A 14,540-nucleotide genomic window follows, 5' to 3' on the forward strand; every position below is an offset into this window, starting at 1 on the left:
GTTCGCTCAGGTGAAATGTATCCTTAATGTGACGGTACTCTAATCATGAATATAAGTACTATGATATGATGAACTCCTATACTGCATAACATAAGGTTTAGTTAAATATTCTACCAAATTCTTCTTTATATTCATTCTGAATGCATGTTAAAAATATAGTGAACTCGCCTTGTATTTCACAGTAATAATAGCTATTTCATAGCTTGAACGAATTTAAACATGAATTAGAACATAAGAAGGTGTTTCTCTTATATCTATTTGTAAAAAAAAAAGACCATAAAAAATCTACAAATCACAAATTTTGTATCTCCCCCCCGCTTGGACCTAATGAACCTCCACAGCAATTTTTATGAAGATCCATCCACACTCTCATACATAGACATACAACAAACAGTACTATTATAATAATATAGATTAAGACGTTTGTGTATTAGCTGAAATTCCTTTAAGTCTCAAGCGCTGACCTGACGTTTATATTTGAGTACTTTAGCTCTTTTTGTATATAAAGGTGTCAGTTGATGACATGACGAAACATTTCTTTTACATATTTTGAATGCGGTTTTGCTTAACTCACGGCCAAAACATGAAACAAAGTTTGCTAATAAAGACTAAACTTTCATCTTTATAGCTAATGAATCGAATAATAAGTAGAAATGTAAATTTAGAATGAAGCAAAAATATACAGAACACGATATACTGAGTTGATCTATGTAACTATCCGTAACATGCGCTAAATTATAATTATTGTTTTATTTTTATACATACAGACTCTTTTATTACTAAATCTTCAGAACAAAAATCTTTATTTCACATGTCTGAGAAACCCCATAATATTGGCAGAGAAAGGTTTGTTGGTGGGTGAACAAACGTTCTTGAAACAGTGACATAAATCAACATTCGGTCGTTCCTTAATAACAATGCTACACAAGATAACGGATATACTTACTGTTACACAAGTGTCATGATGACGGATATACTTACTGTTACACAAGTGTCATGATGACGGATATACTTACTGTTACACAAGTGTCATGATGACGGATATACTTACTGTTACACAAGTGTCATGATGACGGATATACTTACATACTTGAACCAGAACGTAACGACAAGGTTCTTCCTGTATACCCACGAGGTTTTTCGCTTTACATGTCAAAGTACCGAAATCTTCTTTCTTCTCTATTCTAACTTTGGCAATGCTGTGTGTTCCGCTACTTACAAATGACAGTAGTTCTCTATGATGCTTCGAGTTATTAAACATCCAGGTGAAAGTAACTTCTGGAGGGTCAGCAGCGATATGACAGAACACTTCGACAATCTCCCCAGTTGTAGCATGGTAAGTCTGTTGCTGTTCCAATGCACATTCGGGTTTGTCTGCATGGCATATAAACAAACGGCGTAAAAGGTGGGATATACATATTACATGGTTTTAATAAAAATACTTGAAAAGAAAATCGTTTCTTTTCAGATTGTGCTATATGCATATAACTGTCATTATTACTGTATGGCTAAAGAACATCTGTTTTTAAAACTAATAGTTAGGTCGTGGTAAGTAATTCGAATCTATTTCTTCTCCCGAAAGCTTCATTGTTATACACATTTATTATCACACACCTTTAAATGAAATGTCATCTGAACTTTAACCTACAGCTAAAACTGTTAAACTGGCATGTTTGAATATTACTGCTATGTGTTTGTGTGTATGTGTGTGTATTTAATATGTTTTAATTTATTACTGGTGTTAGAACCCCTGTCAGTGTAGTTACTGGCAGTTGTCAGAGTATTGTTACTATATACGTGTGCGTTTAGTATTATTTCGTTTATTACTGTTTTCAGAACTGTAGGTACTTTAGTCTTAAAGTGTAACATGATTTATAACTTATAGTGAGCAAACAATGCTACAGGGTGAAACTAAACTATGTGTGGTTGTGCAAACAGACTTATTTTGCATTGATTTGTAGGTTGTACACATTTTTATAGTTAATTATATATTTTTATATGTGCGTTTATTTACATGTGTTTACACAATACTTAAGCTAATAATAACTTGTACAAGAAAGACAACGTGGAAAGAGCATGTTTTATTTTCTTTTAAAACAACCTTTCCGAAAATAACATGGGTCGTACGTAAGATACGGACAAGTGAAACTGCAGCACAAACCATGAAATATACCGACTACGAAACTCAACTTTTGTTCGAGACTCATACATGGACAAACAAAAATGTATATTGTAACTGAAGTCATCTCTGCTTTTCTCTAAATCCTGATTTAGAGAAAAAAATTCCGTTTCGTATGTTTAATAATAGGCTTTATTATATTGTTCATATAGCGATGGGACCATTATGAGGACCACGTTACCAACTTCGTGAAGTAAGCTTTAGAGTAAGGCTGTAGTAATCCGTTGTATTTTTGTAATTTTGTTTCATTAAAAGCAACAACATTCTCACAACTGGTTGTACATAGATAAAGGTTGTTTTAGATTTGAGATACCAGAACTTACACGTGTACTTATGTTATGGTGATATATTTTCTTCAAAGGTCTTTCTTCCTGCAATGTAACTCGCACTAGATATTTGTTTTTCTGCATTTATTTGCGCCGCCTATTGTTTTTGGTTTTGTTGTATTTGGAGTCATTAATATATGCATATGTTAAATATTGTTTTGTAATTATTGATCATGTTCTAAAGGCATTAAGAATTAATTAATAATTTCTCCTAATTTTGTGACACGTCTTGTATTTTTAAAATTATTCTTCTATTACTTATGAAATATATAACTAAATGAATCAGGTGCATTTGGAAATTCCTTTACTTAACTAGCAGTTGGAGTATCATTGAAAGTTATTTAGGGTTAGCAAAATTCAGACTGAGCTTTCATTGATAATAGGCTCGACATGGTCAAGTGGTTAAGGCACTCGACTCGTAATCCGAGAGTATCAGGTTCGAATTCCCGTCACACCAAACATGTTCGCCCTTTCAGCCATAGGGGCGTTATAATTCTACTACAGTCAATCCCACTATTCGTTGGTAAAAGAGTAGCCCAAGAGTTGGAGGTGGGTGGTGATAACTAGCTGCCTTCCGTCTAGTCTTACACTGCAAAATTAAGGACGGCTAGATCAGATAGCCCTCGTGTAGCTTTGCGCGAAATTCAAAACAAAACAAACCAGTCATTGACAACAAAATATTACATTTGTTTCGTAAACTATTTAGTATGTTGATGGATGTCTGATAACTTTATCACTATTAAATGTTTTATTTAGTTACACTTGGCTATTAGAAGCTAACTAATTCTTGAAGATAGCTCATTATATCTCTTTATAGCTCCATATATGATATGGGTATATGAATATAGATATACGAAAGCTCCTATGGTTTGTAAAAAAAATCATCTGCTTTCGTGCACTTTAGAATTCGTACAAGTGAATCAAGTTGCTTTGTGTTATATCATATGTTATGTTTCACATAATTATTCATATTTCTTTAATATTATTGGTATTTTTGGGACAACTGGCGTGCATAAACATGTATCATAGTGGCTAGTAGTCCTTTCCTAGAATGAATGATAAAGAACTCAAAAAGAAAAGAAACCTTTAACACCTACACATTCATTAAACAGTTGATCCGATGTATAATATCGAATAATGAATTCGACGAAATGTCGTAGCATTATCCGCATACCTAAATTAATTCACTTTAAGTAAAACAGTTCTACACTTCACCATTAGAAAAGGCCTAATGGTATTTCTTCCCAAGTTGTCTTTTAACATTATGCCCATCAGAACATTCAAATCACGATATGGGCGAAGAGAAAGATATTTCTGAACGCCCCCGGTTATATATGCCCCCCAAGCTTCCGTTTGAGTTGAAATAATTTTAAACCGAAATCCTTTCCACGATTTTCTTTTGTTTGTATTACTACCCGAAGCTGTGTCGATTAGCCTTAAATAGGCGAAACTACAGTCAATCAAGAGGTTCATTAGGCTCCTACGTCATAGATTATCTTTTCAATTTTACATCTGGTGAAAAAGGAAAGAACTCTTTAATACATTTTCAGTAAGTAAACAGTTGGCCCGCTGTGTAATACAGGTTAATGAATTCGACGAAATATCACAGCATTATTGAATATCTAAATTAATTTATGTTATTACATATTGAAGCAAAAAGTAATCAAAACCCGATACAAAATAAAGAACTCAGGTATGTATATTTTACCAAGTAAATTAGGGAGATAAAAAATATAGTATTTCTACTTAATGTTGGGTATCGATTTACATTCAGGAGAAGAACACTTTAAATGTTTATTTACAGTATAACAACAGGAACTTGACGATAAATCGAACAATTAATATGCAAGGTAATCATTGATGACGGTTTAAACACGTCTTAGAATGAAAAATTGAAGTCCCTTTGTCTTTTTTTCTGTTATTAAACTAATACTAACATTGAAAGAAAAATAATAATTCTTAAATAAAAATGTACTATTAAATTAAATGGATTTTTACCATGTACTTTAAAGTTTTAATTGTTTGAAATAACACTATGGTTGAAAAACGTTCAAGGAATTTCACAATCATATTTTACAATATTTATTGTAAAGTAGTCACAACCTGTTAGGAATACGTACAGCTTGTGCGTATTCATAAGCAAGAATTCTTAGGAAGAAAAGTGGCAACTAACACATTTAAACTGTTTAATAAGATTGTTAATATATCTTAGGCTTAGTGCTAAATAAGAATATATAAATATAAAACATTACATTTTATTTTCAACTCGATGTCCAAGCTTCGTCCACGTCCCTCCATGTTTGTAGCATCACAACCATACAACCCTCTCCTTTCTTTTTTGATGTCAAACAGTAGGAGAGTCTGATTACTAATGACGATTCCCATTCCCGGATCGCCAGAAATTTCTTCACCCTGGAAGTACCACTGGACTGTAGTGACTCTGGGATTGGCTTGAAAATCACAGTTCAAAAATACGTCATCTGATTCGTATACAACGTGATTTTTATGATCGCCTTCCATAGATAAGGTAACCACTGGAGCATCTACGTAAACAAGAAAAGCACGTTCTAACGAATTTTTAAGCGCAATATTTTTTCAAGCCTGCTCTTACATTTGACTTTATAAATATACTAACGTAGGACAACTATACAGGGCATAACTGGCATGAATGACGAAATAAACACTATCTGTGGGCAGAGCACAGATAGCCCATTGTGTTGGTTTATGCTTAATTCAAAACAACAACAACAATATATACTACTATAACAATTGTTTTATTTATAATTCTTAGTTTAAACAATGTAGTTATTTCATCTACATCCGTATCAAATTTTATTAAGAATAAAAGTTGAATGATACTTTAATTAGAATCAGTTTAGAAGTTCATTACTTAATAAGCACCAGTATATTATTTTTAACAACATATTATAAATCCACATTTATGATTTTCTGAAATTTAAAAACATCCTATTAGATGTTGATATTCTTACGATTATCACACTGCATTAAAAGCTTAGGGTCTCATTAAAAACAACAACAAAACGGAACTTTTCGAGTATCATGAGACAACTTTTATTAAACACACTTATTAAAATATAAAACTAAATGGTGTATTTTAAATAATTATTAGTACCATATTGTAGTTATTTTTTCACCGTAAAAATATGGAAATCTCCGTTTGTAATTGATTTTAAAGTTCATATCTCTTTACCATAATAATCCAGTGCAAGCAAGAAGCAAGGTGCGGATTAGGCCTTTCCTTCAGTTGCACACAATTTTTCTGAGTAAGAAAAATAGCACTTTTGGGGCATAAGAGTAGTGAAGTACACAGAGAGTGGTTCAAGCCCCTGTGTTCTTAAGTGTTGTTGAACTGTTTTATTGTTATACTTTTGTTCATATAAAATTCTGGTTCATCCCAGAGCTTAAATACCAAACTTAGTAGATAGTTTCTAAGCCTATTAATCCCATAATATCGTTCTTTGTTCATTTTCTTTGTTTTTTCATTGTTTCATTAGCTACGACAATCTTGCCACAAACACTTTCAGACAGTGAGTGACAGTTTAAATATGGATTTAATTAAGTTCGCTTACTTTTACTATATTATAATTAATTTGTTTCAGACGCAAGTAGCACATCCTCATAGCTGTATACGGCCCATTTCTCTTTAGAAATAAGTTTTATCCTTCCTAATTCCTAACTCATTTGTTGTTTTTTTATCCGTCTTATATATGTGTGTGTGTCACTCTTTGTTTAGATGTTAAAATTAATTTGATTCGTTTGTCATTTCCAACAAACACCCATACCTCTATCTTTTGTCAAAGTGCTTTTTTTGTGATAATTTTGAATGTCTTGATTTGAATAGTTACTTTACTACACGTACCTTTACAATTAAATGTTAATGAGTTGAGCTTTTGTAATTATTTTCTTCTAGGAAATGTTCTGAAGAAAAGACATTTTAATATATGACTCGTGACTTTAAATCGGTAATTAATACTTTGCCTCAGTAAATACAACGTCATAATTCTAATAAGCATACCAATGTATTGATTTGTGTACTTCTACCACTTTTTTATATGGAATTAATAAACAATACACTACTGCCACAGTTCATTAGGAATCGAAGACCTGTACACAGAATATTTCAGAAAGGATTGTTTTGAAATTCGCACAAAGCTACTCGAGGGCTATCTGTGCTAGCCGTCCCTAATTTAGTAGTGTAAGACTAGAGGGAAGGCAGCTAGTCATCACCACCCACCGCCAACTCTTGGGCTACTCTTTTACCAACGAAAAGTGGGATTGACCGTCACATTATAACGCCCCCACGGCTGGGAGGGTGGGCATGTTTAGCGCGACTCGGATGCGAACCCGCGACCCTCAGATTCCGAGCGCATGCCTTATCGCACTCGGCCATGCCGGGCCTATTCAGAAAGGAAGGTTCTAATTTGTTAGATCAAAAACCAACACAATGCTAATGCTACAGTGGTCTGGAAACATGTCACTCGAAAATGTGTAAAAAACAGGTGCTATGATATTAAATCTAGAACTAATTTTGCATGAAATATTGACAAAACGTAAATATACAATGAAAATTAAAAGTAAATCATTATTCTATTGTAGCACTGCATGTGGAGCTAGAATTAAGTTTGCACAACAATGTATGTTTTATTACAGTAAAGTTCTGTACTGTTTACATACAGAATAGTTATTAATTGTAAAACTATATTACTAGTTTATACAATAATATTATGTTAATTATTTAATAATTGGTTATCAAGTTAACTACCCTAAAAGAATTCATTCTATTATATTATTTTAGTAGTTTTCCATAAATAACTTACAGTTTCAATACTGATACCAATGTCATAACGGTTATACATTAAAGTTTGAGCACTCAGTCTTTCTACGGTTTGTGTATACCTCAAATAATTATTCATCAGATGGAGAGCAGATGTTAAACGTGCATATTAACCTGAACTTACTGGCAATGTTACAAAGTGTTTCTGTAAAAGAAAGATAGTTGGTACAGTGAAACACGGCTTTGAAAGTACCTAAGGACTGTCCTCGACATGTTTCTTCTTCCATCGATGAAGTTCTTCATAAGGAATATAATGATATGGCAGATCTTCTCTGTAAAAATCTATAGCCTGTCTGATATCAGAGATAGAAAACAACTGTGTGAGTTTTGATGGCAATGCAACTGTATTCATGCTACTAGCTTCAAATGTTCATCAAATCTGGAGGAAAGATCGTGGATAACGTGGTCAACTTTTGAATTTTCGCGCAAAGCTACACGAGGGCTATCTGCGGTAGCCATCCCTAATTTAGCGGTGTAAGACTAGATAGAAGGCAGCTAGCTATCACCACCCACCGCCAACTCTTGGGCTACTCTTTTCCAACGAATAGTGGGATTGACCGTCACATCATAACACCCCCACAAGGGCGAGCTTGTTTGGTGTGTGTGACGTGGTCAAGAAAGTAATGTTTGCTATTTTCTTAAAGTAATCCTCTACAGAACCGTATTCTGTATTTTTCTTAAAGTAATTATCTACAGAACTGTATTCTGTATTTTTTTTAAACTAATCCTCTACAGAACTGTATTCTGTATTTTTTAAAGTAATCCTCTACAGAACTGTATTCAGTATTTTTCTTAAAGTAATCCTCTACAGAACTGTATTCAGTATTTTTCTTAAAGTAATCCTCTACAGAACTGTATTCAGTATTTTTCTTAAAGTAATCCTCTACAGAACTGTATTCAGTATTTTCTTAAAGTAATCCTCTACAGAACTGTATTCAGTATTTTCTTAAAGTAATCCTCTACAGAACTGTATTCAGTATTTTCTTAAAGTAATCCTCTACAGAACTGTATTCAGTATTTTCTTAAAGTAATCCTCTACAGAACTGTATTCAGTATTTTCTTAAAGTAATCCTCTACAGAACTGTATTCAGTATTTTTCTTAAAGTAATCCTCTACAGAACTGTATTCAGTATTTTTCTTAAGGTAATCCTCTACAGAACTGTATTCTGTATTTTTCTTAAAGTAATCCTCTACAGAAGTGTATTCTGTATTTGTTGTTTTGGCTTGTCGTTGACTAATTCGTGGCATGCTAACATTAATATTAGATTTATTTATATTATTAATGCTGTGCTTGAAGATACGATGTCAATAACCTTCCAAGATTACTCCTAGTAAAATCAGTTCTTTATAGCACTGTTCTATTAGAGAAACATCAGAATCGATGTCTTTGTCAGACCTTGAAATTTACAAAAGCTTCTTTTAAATAGTAAATTGTCCTTGTTATTGTTGTTTTGAATTTAGCACAAAGCTACACAATGGGCTATCTGTGCTCTGCCCATCACGGGTATCGAAACTCGGAATTTAGCGTTGTATGTCCAGTCCGCAGACATACCGCTGAGCCACTGGGAGGCAAAATAATAAATGAAACACTTTAAAGCTGTTAAAGAAAAATTAATTTAAAGGATTCTAGTATTTTTAGATAAGCTATGGCTTATTTTCAGCAATTCTTTACTTTCAAAATGATTATTTCCATACATATAAGCTCACACATGTGAAGTAACAATGTATGACATAAACAGAACCCTTCCCAACCTTCAACATTCTCAACCCAGCGTGTAATGCACACGTTGAGTAGTGAAGTTGCTCCTTGTTGGATACACTTTTGATAGAATGCCTTTAATATTCTAAACGATTAGGTGAGGATTTAATCTAAATAGTTATTCCTTTAATTTGACTGATTCAATTTTGAATTGGTCGAAGCGATCATGAAATTATAATACTAAAATTAAGTGGGTGAAGCATGCAATATGTTAACAAGGCTTAGCATTTCTAGAATTTGTTTTTGGACATCGGTTCTTTCGCCAGTAATGATGGATACTTTATCTTATCTTTGACGTAGCAATTCATTTAGAGATAACTCAACATCATTACAATATTTGATGATCCGAGCTCCTGTAGCTTAACAAATCCAATATATTCTTCCCTAATATCACATGTGCTAACTATAAAACGGAGACATATTGGTAAATCTTCATTTCATCAGAAAGAACAGAGTATAATCTAGCTTTTATACTTTATCAATAATTTTACATAATATTCTATGACAGTACTGATGTCCTTTTGTGAAAAGATAGATAAATATGCAGCATATTTTGCCTTGGGATGGTTCAAATGAGCTCTCAGGATGTCACCATTTTCAGCATAATGATTCAGCAAAGCCAGAATGTTACCAGCACGTTTGGAAGAATTTACTTCTCGGTATTACTAAGAAATGTCAAGGATTATTTTGCTAAAAAGCAAATGGTACGAACAATTTGATGAACATATATTTATTCTGAGTTATATGTGACTGAAGGGCACTGTTGCTAATAATATGTTTTATTGGCTGACGAATGTTCAATGGAATGGTACAAAGCATCTACAGCCTGCATAAAAACGTGATGATAAACAAGTTTATAATAAACTAATGTTTGCTTAAAGTATTCACTAACTCTTACTCAGTTGTTAAATGATTTATTGGCCATGACAAATCTAAATATGGATCTGTGACTACTGTAGTGAAGTGTGTTGATAACAAGAAGAACACAGTTGTCAGTGCTACAATAAATTTAGAGCTCAATTAGACCAGTTTACATATCATCAGTGTCCTTATCAAAAGAATACAGCTCAATAGTGTCAATCTCACAAGTCTCTCAGTCATCGCCAGCACCGGAAAATGACTGAGATGGTGACTGGGTTGTATCACTAGCAGTGTCTGAAAAATATATATAACAAATTTTAAAAGGTGACCAGTATATAGCTTTAACATAACATTGTACGTTATATGATATAAAAAGTAAGTAGTAAAGATTGTTCTTGTACTCATATATATATATAAATGAATTATAATGTGCAAGTATTCACTAATTGAACACAAACTTTGTATTTTTGAACACCAGACATATGTATGGCACAAAAAAGTAGCCTTTTAATTGCATGTCAAAGGCTATAAAAGCGGCAAAGCTACATATTACTGTACCATGGTCGTAACGTTTAGTCCTTTTCTTTTGATGACAAGAAACATTCGTATATAGCTGCAATCAATTCCATGTAGGGTCTTTATTCTGTTCATTAAGAAGTGTCGAAGGTCTATCTTATATATCGTATATTGTGTAGCCAGACATTTACTTGTTTAGCGGATAATTTTTAAGTGGATTTAAGATCAGTACAATTCTCAGCTCCTTTCTTGTACGAAAATAAAACCTACAAAAATGCTTAAATCTGAAATCCACTGTCAGTTTATAGTTTTATTTCCGTGATAAGGCTTAGCTTGACTGTTCTCAACATTACAGACCTGTATTAGATGTACACGACTGTTTCAGTCGAAGTTTATTGCATCTTGTCTGATTCAATCAGACCTCTCCTCCCTGTAGATAAGAGATGGTCTTTCGGCCAAATGTTTAATGGAAATGTTACTATTTGGATAGTTTATATAGCGTGGGTGTGATATTTATTGTTTTCTTGAAGTGAGAGTTTATGGAAAGTTTCTTTACGTAATTGTTTACGAATCATACGTTGTGTAGTGTGTACATTCCATTGTTATATTGTTTTGGCATGTTACCAAAACGTTTTTGAAATTTGTTGTTTTAATTGAGTATTTTGCATCGAGATATCTAGTATTACATGGAATATTCTAGACTTTTACTAGCGTGTAAATACGCGTCAAAAGAATATCATTTTGATCTAGATTTCGTGATTGTAAGTTTAACAATACCTAGCGCATGATGGCGAGTTTAAGCGACATTTTCAGAGACTGTATTGTAATAACAGAGCAGAGAAGAATAATTCATATTGTCATTTATCTTCTAAAGCTATTGAACCCATCTGTGTGAACTTTTACAAAAACAGACAATTATTTTAAGCTATGGATAGACTGTGATAACCAACAGTGTAACGAACGTTTGTATATACATATTACTTGTTTGAATATATTATTTTAAAACAAGTGAACTGTGTGTTGTTCCTTTATTATGGAAATCTATCGCTAACAAGTCACAGGTTATTAATAATCCAGATTACAAAACCTGACAATAACAACATGGTTTCAACGAACTCTCAACAGAAGTCATTGCAGGTGACAATTTCAAGCCCAAAAAATACTAATGCTTTCTCAAAAGAAATTTGAGCTATAACTATATAAGCATAATTTTTTACATCACAAAAATGGGGTGTTCGGCCGATCCCTCTTAAATTCCCTCCGCGTATGTATGCAATCGGATAACAATGTTACAGTTATAATAGAATAAATACTACTGCTACAGTTCTGAAGGAATGTATGTCACTAATACAGTTTTGTAGGAATTGATACCATTATTGTCGTTCTGTAGGAACAGATGTCACTATAGCATTTCTGTAGGAACTGATAGAACTGCTTCAGTTCTGTAGAAACTGATGCTATTGCAACTGTTCTATAGGAATTCATACTACCGCTACTGTTCTGTATGAACAGATACTGCTACAGCTTTGTAGGAACCAGAGCCACTGCTACACTTCCATCGAAACTGGTCCCATTAGTAGAAGTTTGTAGCACTAGATGGCACTGCTAAACTTTTTAGGAAACGATGTCACTGTTGTAATTTTGTAGGAACAGATATCACTGCCACAATTCTGTAAAATATTGGTGTTATTAGAAACAATATGAATTAATCAAAGTTGTACTAGTCAGAATGTTCTAATAAGTATCATCACACACGCACACTGAACATGAAGTACAGTAATTATTTTCAAGTTTTACAGTACTTGTACTTATTTCAAAAGACTTGGAGGACGAAGGTAAAACATTCAATTTTTTTTTTTTGTAAACGAACTTACATGTTACGTTTAGAGTCAGACCGTCTTCCAAGGCACTGTCACGAACAAATGGATTATCCACACGGCAAGAAAGGTACTTTCCATTATCCCATCGAGACGGCATAAACGTCAATATGCTTAAAGTGGTGTTGCCATGCACGGGAATCATTTCTGTTGCTGTTGTTAAATGTGTACTGCCTTTCCACCACGTGATACGTGCAGGAGGCTTAGAACCTGTTGTCTGACATTCGACATTGTACTCCTTATTTGCAGAAAACTGCCGTCGTTTGGTGGAAATCTTTACATTTGTCGGCCTTACTGAACAAAAAAATAATAATAATAAACTTTTGATCACAAGCTAAACTATTTATAAAGATAACTATATCCAAAATGTATTATACATTGTTTGTTTGTTTATGAATTTCAGGCAAAGCTACTTGAGAGCTATCTGCGCTAGCCGTCCCTAATTTAGCAGCCTAAGACTAGAGCAGTGGTTCCCAACCAGGGGTGCGAGATACATTTGTTTTGGCCACCTTCACCTTTATTCTTAAATAAGTAATTACTGTGAGAGATGCGAGAACATATTAAAATATTTTAGAGGTGCGGGGTATAAAAAAGGTTGGGAACCACTGGACTAGAGGAAAGGCAGCTAGTCATCACCACCAACCACCAATTCTTGGGCTACTGTTTTACCAACGACCGTCACATTATAACGACCCTATGTCTGAAAAGGTGAGCACGTATGGTGCAAGGGAGATTCGAACCCACGACCCTCAGAATACGAGTTGCACGCCTTACCCCACGTAGTTATGTCGCATATTCAAAAAAAGGTATCCTGCGTGAAGAATAAAAATACTGAACAATTCTTGACGGCTCCCTTCCAACAATTGTTTTTATTTTACGTAACACATTTCATGACATAAAAATTGCGCTAATATCACAATTTTAAGTTTCATAAGTGGTTTCCTTTCACTAAATCAATAATTTATAAAATAAGGCAACCAAAACATAAATTTCATATTATATTATTCTTAAAATAAATAGAGTCAATACTATGAGAAAGGCCCTTTAATGAAGTTGAATATAAAATGCCGGGCCCAGCATTGCCAGGTGGTTAAGGCACACGACATGTAATCAGAGGGTCGTGGGTTCGAATCCTCGTCACACCAAACATGCTTACTTTTTCAGCCTCGGGGGCACTATAATGTGACGGTCAATTCCACTATTCATTGTAAAAGAATAGCCTTAGAGTTGGCGGTGGGTGGTGATGACTAGCTGCTTTTCCTCTAGTCTTACACTACTAAATGTGTGACAGTTATCGCATACAACCTTTGTACAGCTTTGCTCAAAATTCAAACCAAACCAGGCCAAAAAATTTTGTTTGTGCTCTTTTTCATACTCTTATAGAATGGCCTGCAAAACACAACATAAATCAAATTAAACTTAACAATGAGTGAACTAATGTGGGTTCATGAGCACTTGTATGTACAAACAAGAATGATTTATGAACGATTCAACCCAGAAATAACTTAAAACATCAGGAAAGTTCTAAGAAACGAAACAGTTCATGTGGTAGAACTTGTAATGATCAGTGATCTAGTTCATGTGGTATCGCATGCAACAGTTAAAGGTTAGGTCAAAATTAAACCTTTTAGCATTGGGATGAAAATGCGCATAAATATAATGATAAATATGATAAGACTGATTATGAAATGATGAAACTTTACCTTGATGTAATTCTAAAGTATGCAGTCATGCAGATTTATATAACGAACATAGATGTTTTCCATAGTATTTAATTCTGAAAGAGCTGGAGAAATTAGTTTTTATTAGGAAATTCTGTAACTACCCCCGAATTGGGCCGAAGGCCAACTAGAAGGGTTACCTGTTTTAACCACTTGCACCAATGTAGAGTATTATCTGTCAGTCAGATATAGACACTAAAATAACGTCACATAAAGGATACTTAATGTTACAGCTTTTACTCTTGGACGTCAGTAAAACATTCGTATGCCATGAATTATGAGAAGAATTATGACTCCGTAGGCTACAACACGGCATGACTTACGAATTTCAAAAGTGGAATAAAAGTATTTCTAACCCTTAATTTTTGTTTTATTTATTCATGAAACAGAACACTTTCTGTAGAAGTACATCTACACGTATACATCAGCTCATTTACAAAATGATG

At 33.6% G+C, this 14,540-nt stretch overlaps 2 protein-coding genes across 5 annotated transcripts in view; both read right to left on the reverse strand.

Moving 5' to 3' along the window:
- LOC143239403 (protein turtle-like) overlaps window positions 1–14,540 on the reverse strand; it is a 666,407-nt gene that overhangs the window by 81,465 nt on the left and 570,402 nt on the right. The window lies entirely within an intron of this gene.
- The window catches only part of LOC143239503 (synaptogenesis protein syg-2-like), a 264,478-nt gene continuing 250,757 nt past the window's right edge, over window positions 820–14,540 (reverse strand). The window contains exons 7-9 of one of the 2 annotated variants that reach the window (XM_076480635.1): window positions 12,371–12,667; window positions 4,758–5,048; window positions 820–1,374 (exon numbers count right to left, since the gene is read on the reverse strand). In XM_076480635.1, the coding sequence (XP_076336750.1) occupies window positions 1,019–1,374; window positions 4,758–5,048; window positions 12,371–12,667 (944 nt within the window). In that variant the 3' untranslated portion in view covers window positions 820–1,018. Of the gene's footprint in view, window positions 1,375–4,757; window positions 5,049–10,103; window positions 10,275–12,370; window positions 12,668–14,540 lie in introns of those variants that run through there. The other variant, XM_076480636.1, reaches the window with a different exon arrangement.

The sequence above is a fragment of the Tachypleus tridentatus genome, chromosome 13 (genome assembly GCF_004210375.1).
Source record: "Tachypleus tridentatus isolate NWPU-2018 chromosome 13, ASM421037v1, whole genome shotgun sequence".
NCBI lineage: Eukaryota > Metazoa > Arthropoda > Merostomata > Xiphosura > Limulidae > Tachypleus > Tachypleus tridentatus.